Genomic DNA, 19,749 nt, shown 5'->3' with positions numbered 1-19,749 from the left:
GAAGTCAGGAACTAAACTACGGACTAAAAGTCCCTTTTGCAGATCTCTGTTTGCATTTCCACCATGTCTGAAGAAGCGAAGATGAGCGAAATTAATCTGATAATGGATTTGAAAATCACTTCTGTGACTAAATTTTTTACATACAGATAAACAACATCGCAGTCATTGTTATTACTGTGGAGCGACTCTGCTCATTGAGTTGGATGTGATAAACTGATGCTGAGGAGACATGCAGAGGTGAAAGAAGCAACAATATGCTCAGTGGTTTAGGATTATTTTTGCTTTAGAATGTAACTGCAAATTAAGTTTTGTTTCTCTTGTTTCCTCTGTTCACATTCTCAGCTTGTTTTCGCTACTCGGAATCAACGACATAACTTTGTTTTGAACATCACAAAAAGCGTTCAGCCTTCATCCTAACAGGCAACCCATGTTTGCTCACTCGGGGAACGTACACAAGTTGTGGTGACCACAAGGTTTGTGTTGGACCAATGAGCAATGTCAAACGCTGCAAACTTGGCTCTGATAGTTCCTGGGCCATCAGAAAGTACTACCACCTGGGCAGGGACTTATTTGACACCAAGAATGATGGCTGAGAAACTACATTTAGACCCAGGTTCCCATGACTGAAGATGTAGAAAATGGTTCCTGGGTTCCTGAAATGGTTCTTGGATCCCTGGAAAAGTTCCTCAGAGGCCTTTTCTTTAAGGACATCTTACACCTTCATTATGAATTTGACAGTAGAGGGATGAAGGGAAAATGAGGGGAGAGAGAGACGGGGGATGGCATGCCCCTGACAGGATTCGAACTGGGGACGTTGCTGCTCATTGTTTGTGCCCTAACTCTCTACCTCTACAGGGCAAATCTTGCGAGGACAGTCTTACCACTAACACAGTCAAATAGCCAGAGAACTAACCGGTTAGCCATTGAGTTGGTCAGCCTAACAACCATCAGATAGTCAAACATCCAGAAAAACAGCCACCTTGTCAGTCATTTCCCATCAACAAGCCAGCTAGCCAATCTGCTTGCTTCCCCGCCAACAAAACCAAACAGCCACCAACCCTACCAAGCCAAGTGTCCTGCCAAGATGTCAACAAATGTAACAGCCACACACCCACCCAACTGGCCCGCCAGCCAGCCAACCAATTCACAAATTCACTATGCCAGAGGCCAGCCAGCTTTTCAGCCAGCCAGTCGGTCATTTTCCCACACAGAGAACATGTTACATTTCCATCTAATGCGATGTGTTGAAGAACGGGCAAAGCCAGAGGCATGAAATCTCTCATCTCACGCTGCCTTGTTCACTATCTAACACTCATTATTTTGTTCTCTCAAAGTCCTTTTCACTATCAGTTTGTCCTCTGTCTTTCTCATTCTTTGTCCTCTTCTGTGTGTGTGTGTGTGTGTGTGTGTGTGTGTGTGTGTGTGTGTGTGTGCTTCCCCATCTACTTTTTGATTCTCTTTCTGCCAGACTCTCAGAGATGGTCGAGTGTTGCAGGAGAGAGGTTTGGTGCAAAGTCTTTCTCGCTGCGTTACAGCCTCAAAAGTAAACTGAGACCTCTCACTGTGTGTATCAGTTCCTTTCTATATATATATCTATATATATATGTGTGTGTGTGTGTGTGTGTGTGAGAACTGGTATCCTAATCATAGTGGGTGTATAGGGGGTCTTGGGCAGTCGCAGCATGCCCTCCCCCCTTCTGAGGTCCTTATACCTGCAGAGAAAATGGATTTTTGCTTTTCTTTTCCCCTCCATTCATTCCTCCATCTCTCCCTACCTTTCCCCCTCCGCCCCTATGTACAATTCAGCCGTCTTTCTATCAGCTTCCCTCTGTTTTTCTCTCCGTTTATTTACCCTCTCTCCCCATCCCTCCAATTTACCTACTTTCTCCTCGACTCTCTCTTCACCCTCTCCTCTTTCTCTCTCTTTCCCACCCACCTGCTTTCATTTCGTTCTCCCTCTCCCAGTGCACATCTCTCGTTCTCCGTACCTCATGTCTCAGACAATGTTGTTTTCCAGTTATTGTCTCCTGAGAGGGAATGTCACTCCACCTTTAATGCTTGTTCACCTTTGGTTTTATAACAGCGTCTCCAGGTTGGCCGCCCTTTCTAGCACATACAAACCCACACACTACAACAGACACTAGGGATCTGCAGTGTTTTGAAAATCAACAGGTAAAATACAGATCCCAGCATTCCATATAAAGTTAAGCATTTATGAACTTCGGAGGACCGGGGGCAGCAATACGCCCTGCAGTATTTTATTCCACGGAAAAAATCATTAAAATAAGATGAAAAACTCATTTTTTAGAGCTCCAACCATAACCAAGCCAGAATGGGTTAACCAGGAGTCATTTTCTATAGAAGAGAATCCCACAGGATAATTATATGTGAGAAAGGAGACAAGCTGTTAATGGAACCGGCTCGATTATCACCATCTGTCCTCTTCTGTGCACCTCTATCGGGCAGGAAATGCAGACGCCACCACCACCACCACCGCCACGGATCAAACCTGTCATATATAGGAGCTCTACACAGAGCACCTATACGCTGAGTGATTATTACTACAGGAATACCAGTGAGATTTTGAGATTTGTATCGAATTCACGTCAACGAATGGATTGTTAATGTTGAGCCCTCAGGAAAGACGCGAGATCTCTCGAAAACAAAAAGCATATCATTTGGGGACATTTGAAAGGATTTGTAAATGTTCCACTTTGGCCTCCCCAAGTGGCAGTTAAAAAACAAAAAACAAACACTGTGGCAGACTGAGGAGAACAGGCAGACATCATTTTAAACTCTGCTACAATTCAGCAGTTATCATTCACCAGCATTAAAGATAACCATCTACCACATAGTCAACTCCTGAGGATTGGACACATTTGTAATTCCGATGAATCTTTTGAGGCACAAGCTGAAGACCTCTGTGATCGTTGTAAAGCGAGGGGATATGTGGATGAATTCTTGGACAACCATCTCAATAAGGTACGCCGAGTTCAGCAGTCTGATTTACTCAAACCTAGTTCTTGAGATACCTCTCTTATGGGTCCTGTATTTGTATCCACCTATAATCAAGTCAGTCCAAGTACTGAGTAGACACTGACACATGTTGAAAAGTGACCCTCAAATTGAAAGTTCATTTTAAACTCCTTACCTAAGAGGCCCACTCATTCTCTGTCTCAGATTCCTAAGATCTAAGAAAGCTGCAGATTTAAGAGTTACTGTTTCTCAAGTTGACTTACAACACCCTTTTCCATGTTTGTCACCATTTTGTGGCCATTTTTCGGTTACTATTTGTCAGGGATGTTGTTAGGTAGCTAGCTATGTAGGAAAAATGATCCCATTCTCAATCCCCCTTACAAACTTCGTGATTCGTTGAGTGGTTTCTCCAACCGGGGGGGGGGACATCAGCCCTATTCGAACACTGAATGAATGTGGACAGTGTCTCAGAGGACTGAAACCAGGCTACAATGTTTTGTCTAGAAACTACAAATTACATCAAATGCGTTGATGTTTTCAGGAAGCACTCAACAACACTCAGCTGTCTTCAGTCAGACTGATATCCTTGGCTACAACAAAGTGAAGGCAGGATGCCTGAGTGCTTCAGGGGCTTGTCGGTGACCTCAGTGAGAATAGGACATATCATTTGCCAGCAGCTATAAAGCTCGGGGCTGATCCAGGGCATACTGCATGAATTAAAGGCGGCAGGGCCTCTTTGTAGAGGTCATGAAAAGGATCAAAACTGAGTGTGAATGAACAGAGTTCTACCTTATATCTAAGAAGAGATTTTTTTGTGTCTTGATTCTTATAATATTCAGTTTTCCTTCATCGCATTTGTTTTATGCCTCTCTCTGGGAATGACTCCTGAGTGAACTCATCAGAAGATTATATCACTCTGTGTCCAGACAGCATTGTCTGGACACATTGGCAGAGAGGGAAGAGACCCTCCTGCTGTAAACTGGGCTATCACCACACTGTATATGTCACATGCTTATGTCACACACTTGGAGATGTGATGCAAATGATGTTTTTTTTGAAATATATAGAAGAAGTTGGTAGTTATCATGACCAGTGGCAGCCACACCAGCTGAACAGACAAACCACACCAAGGAAATGGCATCATGGTACAGAGTAGAGATCTGTAAAGAGCAGTGTAACACTTTAAAAGGAGAGAAGCAAAATGGCTGCAGTGGGGGGCATAAAGGGACCGAGTAATAGAAGACTATACAAGGTATGGTGGACAGAAAATCCCATGGAAACTTGTCATTTTCCCCTTGACCCTCTCTGTCATGGCTTGTTAATGCGCTAGAGATGGTGCAGGTTTCTCATCACACACACACATCTATCAGCACTGACAAAGATAAGGCATGGACAGATGCATGGATGGATGAGCAGAGAGTACGAGGTAAGTGAATGCACAGCAGGGTATGTGGACCAATATAGACAGGTTTCCCATTTACAAGCAATCAAGGGTGTGCACACAGCAGAGGGGTGGAGAACCCATTGCCACGATGCCGTGATAGCTCGTATACAGTCTGACTCATCGGATGCAGGCTGTTGGGGTAAGTCCGCCATTGGCCGACCATTTCAGTCAGAACTCTCCCCCCCTTCCTCTGTCTGCGTGTTACCATTTTGCAAGGAATGACAGTGGGTTGAGCCAGAGCTTTCTCCGCAGTGTGGAGGTAGGTCTGGCTACTTATATATGGACTTATATATGGACATTCTCACTATTTAGAAAAAAAAAAAAAGTAACTTACTGGAAACCAGTAAAATAATGTTTCAAGCCAATTTGTAAACGGCACTCATCTTCGCTTTCCCAAAACGTTTTTAACTACATGGTATACATTGATAGACATCTTTTGGCCGGGGCTAGCTAACATGATATACCAGTGAGAAAAAGCAGCTCGCCAATCAAATAGTCAAATAATGTCAACTGAAAGTTAGCACTCGGGGGAAGTGAGAAATGAACTGTATCAGTGGGTTAAGGCACAAGCCATGTTAGCATTAAAAGAAGTTGAACGTCAGCAAGTATGAAACTCCTGCTTTTTCTCATTGAAACAAAGCAGACACGAGATACATGCCAGATATGCCACACATTTGTTTGATTTTTTTCCCGAAAAAGATTACAAATCGGACGCATTTTGCACCCAAAAGCCGACATTCTGCTCCTCTGTCAGCCTTCTAACTGAGTTCAACGCTTAAACTCTAAACGCACATCAAACTGCTCACCAAAGCATTGATAATGGAGTTTGACAAACGGTTGCAGCATTCATTAAACAGCCATAAACTCTCAGTGTGAGCTGTCTTACTTTGAAACAGGCATTTCTTCCTCACCACTTTCTGTGCGAGACTATGCGCCACCTTATTAAAATCCAGGACCGTGACCAGATCACGAGATGCTAATAGCTAATGATACACTCTTGAGCTGAAAGGGAAGTTTCCTTCTTGGGAAATTGAACATTTTGCACGGACCACTTTGCGATTTGTGCAGTTTATGGCACAAAAATGACTTTTCATGTTGATATCCACACAAGCTACCTGTCATTCTCTACCCCCTGCATGCACGTACATCTCCCAAAGACATCACCTGGAAACATGTACAGTATATATGGTGAAACAGTGATACAATGACTCAACAGCCTCCTTGGCCATCCTTATGTTGTTGTTCCACTGTACAACATATTGTCTGGGTCTATTCTTTGCCTTGTTTCTCTTATAATTAACTGTTGATGACTGTGACAGAGGCAAGCAATTTATAGTGATTTGCTAAATGTGCAAGCAGCGTGGGCGTCAACATGAAACATCACACCAATTCCTGGAAAGTTGACATGTTGGAGAGAAGAGCTGTTTTTGAACCTTGGCCGCATATGGAGATAAATGAAGTATCAAACTGCACATTTTTTTTTTACAAGATTACAACCATTTTATTTATCAAAGGCAGGTTGCGGCTGCAACTGAGGTGAATCTGATGTTTATATTGCCCCTGCATAAACCCGACTTCACCCCTCAGTCAGAACAGGAGTGTCAGGTTGAAATGGGGAACTATAAGCGTATATAAAGGGCAACATACTGTATATGAAGCTTTCCTTATAATAACAACAACAATATACATCAGATCAAGGGCATTAAATACATTATACTAGTAATATAATAGGATCCAGTAGGTAGGCTCCCCACTAGGATAGGAGGTGCTGTGCCTCTTTGTGTGTGTGTGAACGTGTGTGTGTGTGTGTGTGTGTGTGTGTGTGTGTGTGTTAATAAGAGACCCTGAGACAATGACAGACACCAAGCCCTAATTAGGTTGTCATGCTGGGAGAGCGAGGGAAAGACAGAAAGAGAGAGAGAGAGGGAGAGGGAGCTTATTAAGGAGGATAGGTGTCAAGCTCTGGCAGGAAAAGGAGGTGGGAGGAGAGCAGAGGAGGGGGTGTGGGGTGTGATGAGGGGAGGTAAAGAGAATCGGGTGCAGACAGGGAGAAGCAGGAGGGGAGAGAGAGAGAGAGAGAGGAGGGAGGAAGGTGGAGGAGGGAGAAGCAAAAAGCCAGAGGAAGGGAAACAGGAGATGGGGAGAAAGAGAAGATGGAGGCAGCTGGTGAGATGAAGGGAGAGAAGATTAGGTGTGGGAGAAAGCAAAAAAGGAGTAGGAGGGAGGAGGTGATGGAGGGGATAGCGAAGGTGGTGAAGGTGCCAGATGCAGAGGAGGAAGACAAACAGAGTCGAGAGGGGGAGATGGTGATTTATGGCATAAAACCAGAGGAGAGCTGCTCCTCTGGTGCAGCCAAAGATTCTACAGATTCTGTAGATCCAAAGGCAGATGAGGGACGGAGTGAAACAAAGAGGAAAGATCACACATCAAATATTTGATATCCCCTCTGGTTAAAGAATAATTCTGGTTCATTTCAACTTGGGCCTGGGCCTGGGCCATCACTCCTATCGGTCCTGATGACTCACCAAAGTCATTGTGGAGATTTTGGGGAAAGGGGCAACCTTGTTGCAATGAAGTCCGGTTGTAAACAAACAGTTTAGCCGGATCATCTAAAACTACTGTATTTGTTGGCAATAATAACTATTTACTATTTAGTATTGTGGGTTAAAGTTGTTCCAGGAAGTCGCTCTGTACTGGGACGGTTGTTTACGAAGGACAGCTTGGGTTGTGTGATTTGAATGATTGTTTGCCTGCTCGTGTGTCTTGCCCTGCCAGACTTTTTTGTTGTTGTGATACTGCGGAGATCACAGCGATAATACAAACTAATTCTCACAAATGGCTAAAGCTACAAACATGAGACCCACGTTGAGCGTACAAGGTCATTCTTGATCTTGAAAACGGTTTGTCAAAAAAAAAAAACCCAATAAACTTCAGCTCCACTTATTCGCTTCTCCCAGGGCTTTCAACCACTCGCGTGGCCTTTATCAGCAGTTCACTCGGTTGTCATCACATACTGTATATTATCTTATATTTTGTTCCATATACAGCTGCCGCTTTCAAATAGTTGTCTTTGAGTCTGACTGAAAATAAACACAAAATAAATTAGCCAGGTTTGAAAACTACCCTTCTTCCCTATGGATATTGGCTGACTGTAGGGGTAATATTTATTTTGTACAGATTTACAAGAGGGCATATTTTAATTCAGTTCATTATACACACACGCACACACGCACACACACACACACACACACACACCATCCACTTGCAGGTAAACAAGACCGTAAGCCTTGTTCTAGGCTACAAAGCCAACTGGTACACACAAGTTGGTACCACACCACCACCGCCATAATATCAAACAAATTCACACACACACACACACACACACACACACACACACACACACACACACACACACATATATCCCTAAAGGCCAAATTCTGCTGCATTGCCAACAGCCATATTGTAAATATTCAATTTACTAAACTGGCAGCATTCCACATAACTAACAGGGCAAATATGCGTATGTGTGTGTGTGTGTGTGTGTGTGTGTGTGTGTGTACACGCACACACACACACCTGCAATACCTAGACACAGGAGAAATGTTTTGATATTCTAAACAGACCTCAGCTAATGTAATAAAGTAATGATAAAATCGTTTTTGAAGATAGACTCCTCATGTGCCACTGACCATTCATCTGAGTTTCATAATATTGATATCTGAGGGCAGGGGGCTTTTTTTTTTTCTCAAAATGGATACTGAGCAGTTTCGAATAAAACCCCACATTGTTTTTTACTCAAACACCGAAAACAGCGCTGCGATTTGCCCATGCAATGTAAATGAGCCACCTGGGCAGAGACAGAACACTCAAAGTTAAAAAAATCCTATTCCAAGGTTGTTCCCATGTGATGTAATCAACAATACCGAGGCAGCTCCGAGAGCACTGCTGCATGTCAGAGTCGGGCCAAAAATATTTTGTTTGCATGCTGGTGAAATCCTTGCTGTGTTGATTTAGTCTTATGAAGCAAATGTGCTGCGGCTGGAAGTGAAACTTCAAAATAAAGTCTGTGTTTTGCGCTCAGTGTACTTTGACCTCGCTCCCATCTGGGGAGAGGAGCAGTATTTATGTGGGATTCACGAAGTGTTATGAGCAACGCATCCAGCCGAACCAGAAATAATCTTAAACTGTGCTTCCTTGGAGAGTCTAGGTTGCACCGCAAACCTGTTTTTTTTTTTTACTCATTTTACTTCAGGGCTGACTCATGACAGTGTCAAGTTATTGGTCGAAATGAATTTAGAACAGCCCTGTGTGCACAGCTTACCTTAGTACACAGGTGTAGAATCCATTGTCTTCCATTTCGGCAGATCTGAACCAGATGGAGTCGTCTTCTTTACTCAGCCTATGACCTGAGAAGATGATCGGCTCCTAAAGGACACGACGCAAAGACAACGTCAGAGCAATAATAAAACAATGTCATTTAGATATTATTAAGTAAAGAGACATACATGAATTAGCCCTATCTTGTATTAACATGGGTAACAATCAAATAGAGCCGAACATGCATATTACACGTATCATCAGGTCTGAATGTAATCCAGCTAAATCCTGTTTTACCCGTCAGATAGAATCCACACTGCCGGGAAAGGGGGGCAACGTTATATCATAGCACATGGGACCACAGTATGATTTATCAGTCCCTCTAGTTTCTGTGTATTGGCTATTACTCAAACACAAGCAAGCCCAAAGTCCAAAGTACAGACTTTACTGGATCCTAATTTCACACTTTTTACAGTATGTACAATAGATAGTATCTTTATGGTCCAATGTTCTCGCAGTTAGTATGCAGAAACTCAACAGACTTCATTTTCTCATGTGTTGCTGGAGGTGTTTCACCACCATCAATCACACATCCATTTTTTTTTAGTGTGCATACAGACTGTTTTCAGTGTACTTTTACAGTGTGAACCCACTCTATACTCAAAACCTGTTCAGAATTAGCATGTGGTGTTGGGACACTGCTGTGACACTGTGTTCTGTTGTCTGTTTATTATCTCATTAATAATGATAATAATAATTATTATCATCATAATTTATTTTCTATTTTCTTTTGCATATATGTATTCTGTTCTACTCTCGACATCGTTGAAAATGAGGGCATGCCCTCAATGATTCTTCGAGACTTAGATGAAGGTTGAGTGATTGAATGAATGAAATGACAAGCAGTGGACTGGATGACTTTCTGATGGTACAGTGTATCCTGCTCACTGAAACATGCCTGGGATAATCCTGCCGTTCTTCAAAAATCTTGAGATAATTCAAATTCAAATTCAAATGTAAACTTACAGTCTGAGTCACCAATTTCATATTTAGGTTGCACATTTTCCATTTTGCATTCTACTTCTGGCCCTGATCCCAAAAATAAGACTATACTAATCAGCAACGTTGTGGTGAGGAGGCCATTTTGGATTTTGCATTTTGCGTTAACTTTAATGGGAGAGATTTTTCTCAGTCAGAATAAATTGCGTATTTGTTACCTCCACCTGACATGTTTCCCCCCCCCCATGACTGCAAAGTATCCAGGAAGATTGCCTACCATCCACTGAGTACATATTTTTAACATTCTTCCAGTAAGGCCAGGGCTCCTCCATATGGAATAACCCTCACACGTACCCATGGGATACATGGTAGGTAAAAGGGATACGTAATGTCAGCGATCTCCACTGAGATGGCTCATTTATGTAATTTGAGGACCTTAAAGAACAATTTCATCTAACTGATAAACAGGATTTCTGGAAGTATTCAAAGCTGAAGAGCAGTGTAGGATGTGTCTTTGGACTGAAAAGGGAAGAGGAAGAAGAGAATAAGGTTCAAGAGTTTCTAAGTTCTCCTCGTACTTTACACTCTGCCTCAATATTTCATAGGAAAATGTCAAATATTCAAACTAGAATGTGTGAAAGCTTGAGACTATATGGCAAGAGGATCTTGGTAGTGAGACGAGGGACACAGACGTACGACAGGATGTGATCTGAAATGTAGGTTGGGCTACAAGGGATGCAAGAAGTAAGTTTATTCAATAGAAAACTGTACATAGATATTATTATACATCTCTGAAGCCGTTTAAAAATGGGCTTAGCCCGGGACCATACATGTTGCAAATGTAAGACAGACGTGGGCACATTCCTCCATGCTCTAAAGGACTGTCCCACTGTACTGAAAAACCTCAAAGGATGGCTCAAACGACCTCTACCAGAAATCCCCACAGTTATGTCTGTGAGGGGACAAATGTCCTCTGCCATCAGGCTTACTAAAGCAGAGTCTGGACTGACAGGAACAGATTTTTCTTGCAGTGGTCGGGCTTATTCTACGCAACCGGAAGAGTCCACATAGGCCAGAGCTTCCAGAGTGGCTGCCTTTGAGAATGTGACCACCAGGGCAAATAACGTCCCAAGCAAAATGTGCCAATTTTTTCAAACATCTTAGAGAGGGTACAGGATATGTATGTGTATATGTGTGTGTACGTACATGTATGTATGTATGCATGCGAATACGTAGGAATTATCGGGGTGCCGGGTGATTCCGTGTGGTTGCCTTTTAAGTTGGGTGGGTGGGGGGGGGGCTTCCATACCCACCTCCTCAGCTCTGACTCCAAGTCATCTTACCTCTGCATCTCCTTTGTTCTTGTACCAGATGAGGCGCAGCTTGGCGTTGGTGGCCATGGTGTAGTTGGTCCGGATGTAGCTGTAGAACAAAGCACATTTCACCCGAACGGGTTCACCGGCCAGAACATGGTACTCCTTCAGGTCCACCGACCAGTCTATGCATCCGTCCACTGTGAGGAGAGAGGAACAAAAAGAGACAGAGAGATATTGAGAATGTGGAGATAGATATATATATATATATGATACAGCGGGCACACTCCAAATACAAGAAAGATTAATGGAAAAAGGGGAACAGGAAACTCAAATAGGTTGGGAAACAAAACATGAGCAATCATCAAAAACACCCCTATAAGACTTTATATATAAGATATGAAACTTTTCTTTGCACAGAGGAAAATGCTTGATAGGGAGAACGAGTGATAGAGAGAGAAGGAGAGTGAGTGACAGGGAGATTGTTTTATATTGTGTCTTTGGCAATATTGTTCTTTACCTTCAGGCAATAAAAACATTGAATATAAATTTGAGAAAGTGTGTGTGTGTGTGTGTGTGTGTGTGTGTGTGTGTGCTGTCTACTGTGAGTGTGTTGGAGGAGAAAAATGTTATACTTTATGTATGTCAAAGGCATACACAGAGAAGAGAGTGACACAAATAAAAAGTGTAGGAGTTATAATTGAACGTCTGAAATAAAGAATCAAAAGGCAGAGAAACTAATCCGTTTTCTCTGTTTTAATTTCAATTTCGCCACCACAATGTTTGCCTTTTCCCGCTATTTATATCTTGCTTGTAACTGAGAGAGAGAGGACAAAAGAGCAATCACTGCAGAAAGAGTGGGAGAGAGACGTGACGGTGGAGATGCAGAGAAACACAGGAGGAAGAGGAGGTCGAGCCCGCACTAAAAGAGAGAAAAGAGGAGAGGAAGTGCGCGGCGGCGAAGTCGGGGTGGGACCAGGTCAACCGGAACGAACGGGAAAACAAGTTGTAGATGGAAGACAAGGAGGAGCTGGTGAGACGTAGAGGTCGGGATGGAAAATGACAAGGAGCTTTCCCAAATGGACTTCCCTCCTCCCCCACGGCCCACCCTCTCTCCCTCTCCCTCTCCACTCCTTCCCTTTTTTTTCTCTTCTCTCTCTGATCTTTGCTCCTCTGACTTCCTGTTTTTTCTCCCCCCCTCATGGTCTGAGGCTCAGATAAGACGTGCTCTGTTTCAACTGAAGCCCTCAGGCACTTGCCACAAGGCCTTCCCTCTGAATCACAGCCTCTACCTCGCAGCAATAAAGCCTCTGGATGTGCCATCTGCCCAGGAAATACCTCCTCAGCCTCTCGTCCTTATTGTTTCCCTCTCGTTTGATTATTATGCAATACTGGCGATCGCTCGTGTGTATATTATACAAATGCGTTATCGAAATATGAACAGGTAATGTGCTCTGAACCAAATCGGACATCATCCAAATTTTTGCTGTAATATTGTTTTTTTTTTCCCTGACACCAGTCAGCTCAGCCAAATCAAAGCAAACAGACATCACACACACACACACACACACACACACTGCTAACTCACAATGGTGTCAGGATGTGGGTTGTCCATATAAAAAAGGTGCTTCTTATAACCGAAGATGCTGGTTAATACTGATCAGATTCAGACTTTTTCTTCAGTAGTAAAAAAAAGTCATGTGATGAACTGCTACAACCGCCAGTAGCCAGAGCAGCAGGACTTTTCATGACGCAGATGTGCCAAAACTGAAACAAACGAGGCCATGGGCTACAAGCACGCAGGTGTCGAGAGTTTTTAATTCCATATTCAGACATTTGCGCAGTGCGGGATGAAGCTTGACAGGTGTTGCACGGGTGTTACTTTCAGAGCGAAGCCTGCACCGGACAGGACTTGGCAGTCAACGAAAGAAATGGCGAGCTGAAGTTAGGGACCGTCTCGAAAAAGGAAAGTGCAAGCAAAATGGCGAGGAGACCTTTCCCCATTGCAACACCTTTAAAAATCAACATGACCCAGTGAGCTATTACGGCCCATTTTGTGTCAATAGGGGTCTCTCTCTTTTACTTCTTTTTAAACCCAGTTTGCATTCATCCGGGCCTCCACCCTTTATAAACGGCAGTTGTGCACATAAAGAAAAATCATGCAATATGGCCAAATGCAGTTAAAACCTCCTGCTCTATCACCACTATAATTTCCACCCAGAGCATTAACACTTTTATTAGTACTTTTGTGTTTCTTGAGGTAGGGTCCAAATCATGTCTTATTATTTGATAAATTCAGGTACATGTTTAAAACATGGTCAGATATTGTGATGTATCTCTCTATGTATAGTTGGCAGTTATATCCTGATGTGAGAGAAGATCATTAAGCCCCTTGTAGAGTTTCTGCTCCCCTGCCAAAGCGTGCAGTCAGAAGTCATACGTTTCACGCTGGGTGTGGATTGTTACCGTGGCTACCACTGTAAGTCAATGTAAACATGTGTCAGGTGTAATTTGTGTTGAGTTAAGTCACTGCCAAAGATTTAAAGACTTCATCTGCATGAGTTTGTGGCGCACATTTGCTTTTTTACGACCACACACTTAATTGGTTACATTTATAGATTTAGCAATATGCATTAAGTCAAACAGAGGCAGGAGGGATTTACTGCAGCAACGCTCACACACACACACACACACACACACACACACACACACACGCACACACACACACACACACGCACGCACACCTAAGCAGATTTATTGCACACACAATCTTTCACCCTCGCAAATGATTTAGTACTCATCCACGTCTGTCACTATGTCTCTCAATCTCTCACACACACATACACACAGACGTGCACACACACACACACACAGTACTTAACAGCAGTCATTTCATCAGTGATTAATTCAAACTCAGCATACGTGCATTTGTGTGTTTTTGTAAGTGTGTATGAGAGAGAGGCTAACTGGTTTGAATGGTGTTGGAAATGTGTGTGTGTGTGTGTGTGTGTGTGTGTGTGTTAAAATTTAATGAATAGACCAGCCTGACTTGGCGGTGGTAAATTAATGAGATGACACAAATTGAAGGTGTGAGCGCAGTCCATTCAACACCTAACACAGAGGATCACACACACACACACACACACACACACACACACACACACACACACACACACACACACAGGGATGCACCCAGGGCATCACATTAATAGAAAATCACATTAGTTTGGTCTACTGGACTAATGCCTTTTGTTTTGGACAATGTTTAACACAGGACACACTCGGACATTCATACACACTCAAACACATTAGAGCGACGGGGCCATATGTAGCTGCAGGTCATAACCAAAAGCAAACTCCCAGTAATTCATTCATCGCTGCTTCTACTCATGCTTGCGCATGTGTGTGTGTGTTAATCTGTGTAGGTGGGTGTGTGTGCATGAGTGGGCGTGTGTATATAAGCCTGCAGTATGTGTGTGTGTGTGTGTGCATGTGGGAGTGCAGCTGCGTGTATCTGTCGACATATTAAATGCGTGGGCGAGGTGTTAGCGTGGGCAGATATATCATTCCCCTCAGCTCTATCTGCATATGGATGCTCCCGAACGGCAGAATGAAATTATCCCTGGATAAATGGCAAAGTTTCACAGTTTGGGAAAAAAAAAAAGTTTTTTGGGCAAAATAAAAATACATTCAGATGCACACACACACACACACACACACACACACGCACAGTGACAAAACCAAATACTGGGTTATACTACTTTTTCCCTTTGGCTGATACAGTGTTGTCATCAAGGCTCCTCCAAAAATGTATCTGTGAAGACAGTTTTATGTGCAAAGAACAAATGCAAGACGTTTTATCGAGTTCATTTAGCTTTATTTAGCGTTAGCTGTTATTTAGTGATTCTTCTCAAGCAAACGAAATTGCTTCAGAAAAGTTCAATTACTTGCAGAGAACTCATCTTATTATTATTATTATTGCCTTGTTTCAGCCTGTTGATGCTGTACTGAATACACAGGAATCATGCCGATCCACTGGCAGAATGTTTCACTATGTTTGTGGTGGTTATACTTTTCAAGTAAGTTCCAGGGAGGATGACTGTAGAATAATGTGAATTACTTACTAAAACAAGGGTCATTCATTAAAACTAAGGGTAACACAAATCAACAATGGACTGTGTAGATCAGCCATGCCAGCTCTGCCAGCAGTGCATGGGTGTGTGGTTAATGTGCTGTGTAGGTGTTGAAGGTGCAAACCAAAAGACGATGGAGCAGGGTGGATGTCAGCTGTAGGAAGGGAGGGACAGGAGTGAACACATGGGCCAGCTTTTATAGCCTGAGGGCCCGGGTGAGCTCGATCAACAGACGACCCTCCCATGTCGGCCAACTGCCTGCAGAGGTTGGCCAGACCAGCCTCCAAGACAGTGGGAGGGGCGTCACTGTCCAAACGTTTCGAAATGTGTCACCTTGTAAGGTGCTGTTGATATTTTTCCTGATGTTTTGTGAAGGTGGAGGTGGGGAAGGGGTGCAATGGACAGCTTGCCAACTGCCACTTGTGGGGGTCGCTGTCCGTGGTGCTGAATCTCACACTCAGTGAAATGAGTCACGATATGTAAAGTACATTTTGCTGTTCTTTTTGTTTTGCACTTTTATGTTTGCATCATATAACGGTCTTACTTTGATGCTGTGTTCAATGTTGTCCATTACATTTTGGACAACATTTTCTTTTGTAACAGCAATAACGTTAATTCAGCTCCACCCACCACGACTTAGTATTCTCACACTGACGAATTGAGATGTCTATTTGACTTGGAAAGACACAGCATGTCATTCCTTGATAATTCCTTTTGAGTTTTTCAAGGTTAAAGGTTCAATTTACTCATGAATGTTACAATTTATTAATCAACCAATGCTGATTACCAAAACACAGGGAATGAAAAGCCACAAGTTCGAAACAAAACATATGTATTCCATAATAAAAACCTCGGAACAACAATATAACAGCACTGAAGAGTTTCTGTTAGTGGCACTCTTAATAACGGACCTGGGAACAAACCTCCACCAGTAAAATCAACTGAATCATTGTTTTATTTATTACATCTGTTTTATTATATTTAAAAGCTGGAGGGCTGTGAGTTGTGTAGTTTGCGCAGGCTGCAGCATATTCAGTTCAAGCCTGTCACTCAAACATAAAGCCCTTCAGAGCGCCCAGCCTGTCTGCACACCTCCCACAATCCCCTGCAATACCACTACAGCTGCTGCCATAATAATAGCTTGACCTGACCCACAAACACACACACACACACACACACAGGTAATGATGCTGACATTCACAAACAGGTACAGACACACACGCAAAAACAGCAGAGGTGAGTCAGACACACACACACACACACACATACACACAAGTCTATCACCACTGCAGGGCAATTTACACCCAGGTGAGTGGGAAATGAGTAGAAGGAAAGAAAAGGAGGAAATACAAGAGAGAAAGAAGGTGAGAGAGAGAGAGAGAGAGAGAGAGACAGAGAGAGAGAGAGAGAGAGAGAGAGAGAGAGAGGGAGAGAGACAGAGAGAGAGAGGGAGAGAGACAGAGAGAGAGAGTACTCACCATTTAGCCCGGTGTTTTGTGCTGATGTTCAATTTCAGCACACAGTCGACTTGATGGCTACTTCTTTTCTCTGAACACATTTTATGAAAATAGGCTTTAGCCGAGATAGAGCTTTATATGTATGGTGAGAGGACATACTGTGTGTGTGTGTGTGTGTGTGTGTGTGTGTGTGTGTGTGTGTGTGTGTGTGAATGAGAGCAAGAAGACGCGTGAGAGCGGCCGAGTGTGTTTGCCATTTTCAAAATGACTCCTCAAAATGAGTTGCACTCTTGCACAAACCAGTGGAGTCTACACCACACACACACTCTCACACACACACACACACACACACACACACACACACACACACACGCACGCACACACACACACACACACACACACACACGCACACACACACTAAAGCAATCTATTTTGTGAGATGTATGAATATGGTAATGCACGTGTGGGTTATGGCCTTCATTCAGTGCAATGGAGTTACAACGGCATCTATCAGCATACAAGGCTTGTAGTGCCACAACACATACACACACAAGGACAACATGCACACAAACACACATATAACACCCACAGTGACACACTCAACCTCATATTAACACACACACACACACACACGTTCACACACAAGAGTCAGTGCTGAATAAATGGAGTTGACCACAATCTGCCCTCTGTCTAATGCTCCCAAACATACTGAAATGCATTCACCCTTATATGAGAACACACACACACACACACACACACACACACACACACACACACACACACACACACACACACATTCGTGACTATTCTTTCAAACAGCCCATATTGTTGAACAAAAGAAGGAAACAAGTGACATTTACTAAAACCAAAGCTGCTGCTGCTGCTGCTGCTGCGAAAACATCATTTAACTAAATTTGTGCATTGTAGTGACAATGAGTGCCTGGCAGTGTTTGTGTGGAGGGTTGGTTTTTGTTGGACGGTGACAAAGAAACAGTAATAACAAAATAACTGTTTTTCAGACTGTTCGATAAAGACCCTGGAGAGTCATGTGACTGGCAGCCAGTTAGTGTCGAACAAAAGTCTCACCTGTCCAAAATCACCGTGTATACATGCTGGGAGGAACGCAAATCTCAAAAAAAAAAAAAAAGGAAGAACAAAGCAATGAAAAGGTTTGGAATACGTGGTAAAAGGTGGGTTAACCATAACTACCAATAACGACTCAGTTCATCACAACATTATCATATTTTCAGGATCCATTGGTGTACACACTTTAGCACAAAACCTCCTCAGTCCACGCTGGGACCTCTTTCATTGTAGCAGCATGTGACGTTGATTACAACCTAGAATAATAAAGACTAATGAGCAAAGTCACCAAACATGAGCAAATATTTGGAACAGAACATGAATGCAACAACAACAACAACAACAACAACAACAACAGATTCTTACAATCTCTTTTCCCAAAGCTGGACACATCTCTAACATTTTAGCTGGTTTATCCCGTCTTCTGGCTGCCTCTCTGACTGCCCCGTTATCATTACATCACTGCATTTGTATTTATAATATTTCAGTAAACATGACTGATTAGACTGCATTCACAATCAACAATGCATGCAATCGACTGTAAATGTGCCAACCGGGGACCGCAGATGGAAATTTAGCTCCAGTATATGGAACATTTGCTATGTTGGATAAAATGATGTAGTTATGGTTGTGTCGCCCAGCCCTATCTACACTCACTCAACCTAAATTCCTTTGATCTGATCTTCCTTCACAGATGGAGGTGACTGGGTGCACAGAGAGCTGCATGGCTACTTGGTGAACCTGCAGCATGTCTGAAATGGGGTCGACTTAAGAGGAACAGCTACTTGGTGTGGACAGGTTTAGTGGCGAAACAACCCATCAGATGTCCTCTTTTATTCTCTTTCAAAGGAGCGTCCTCGCTGCCGGGGTGCTCTGCCAATTTGGTCATTTGGTGGACCACAGACAGGTCAGCACCACAGGGTGCACTTGTGCTATTTTTACGACTTTAGGTGGCGGAGGCCGTCACACTTCGCCTCAGACACCCACCATTCATGCCTGCTCCGTTTTTATATGAACCTTTCAAGTTGGAAAATAATTCTAAGGGTAGGAGTAGCTTTCTTCTTCCCAAAAGTTGAAATGATTGGTTAACTAAATATATTAGACCTTTCCATCCAGTTTACTTTGATTTAACTGACCTGACGACATCGGTTTCCTCTAAGAGATACCTTTTGTGGCAGAGCTGCTTCGGACTTTCTATCACCAAACGGTCAGAGCGCCCTGGAACAGAGTGCACTATCTTAAAGAGAAGGGGGGAAAAAAAATGGGATTTGATTGGTCAGGCTGGAGGCCAGGCTCAGCACAGTTACAGTACCATTTCCAACTGTGTTATAGTTCTTGCCATGTGCCTCTTGACACGCTCGCTGTGCTTGGGCCATGTGCAGTTGATTCATGGAAATGAGCCTCAGCGTGTCAGTCCGGTCTGAAATTCTTGAAATATGTTTAAAAAAGGGGTCGCTTGGTTTTGTATATCAGGTCAGGAAACAGAAAGACAAACATGAGTGGGGCCCATGAGGGAAAAGACAAATGACATGTGAAGCAGAAGAAGAAGAAGAAGAAGAAGAAGAAGAAAGAATGTGGAACTGTCAGGAAGAGGGAGTCGTTTTGACATGAAGTACTTAATAAGAAGTAATGAGTCCCATTTCCCTGGGAAGCAGAACAGATTTGCCTTCCTATTAACCATAATAACTCCTGAAGAGGTGTGTGTGTATATATATATATATATATATATATATATATGGATGGATGAATGGACAGATAGAGGGAGGGACAGAAAGGAAGCACATGTGGATGAGCAAAAGAGCCACATTAGGAGAGGAAATAAGAAAGTAGGTAATGTTTCCCCTTATCGAGTTACCATTGAGTTACGATAGAGGAAACAAATGGAAAAAGGAGGACGACGAGAAGAGGAAGAGGAAGAGAAAAAAAGTTCTTTGAGGCCTTGCAAACTTAAATGAATCCATTTCAAATGAAATGTGGCACCTTGGTACAATTACACGAATAAATGAGACGAGGGAGGAGATGACTGA

At 43.0% G+C, this 19,749-nt stretch overlaps 1 protein-coding gene across 1 annotated transcript in view; it reads right to left on the bottom strand.

Moving 5' to 3' along the window:
• Positions 1-19,749, bottom strand: part of il1rapl2 (interleukin 1 receptor accessory protein-like 2) — a 293,650-nt gene that overhangs the window by 122,199 nt on the left and 151,702 nt on the right. The window contains exons 2-3 of the mRNA XM_070913223.1: positions 11,080-11,249; positions 8,742-8,845 (exon numbers count right to left, since the gene is read on the bottom strand). Coding sequence (XP_070769324.1) covers positions 8,742-8,845; positions 11,080-11,249 — 274 coding nt within the window. The remainder of the gene's footprint in view (positions 1-8,741; positions 8,846-11,079; positions 11,250-19,749) is intronic.

This window comes from Enoplosus armatus, chromosome 10 (assembly GCF_043641665.1).
Source record: "Enoplosus armatus isolate fEnoArm2 chromosome 10, fEnoArm2.hap1, whole genome shotgun sequence".
NCBI classification, from domain to species: Eukaryota; Metazoa; Chordata; class Actinopteri; order Centrarchiformes; family Enoplosidae; genus Enoplosus; species Enoplosus armatus.
The sequence above is the reverse complement of the archived record's forward strand: the minus strand, read 5'-3'. Positions and strand labels throughout refer to the sequence as shown.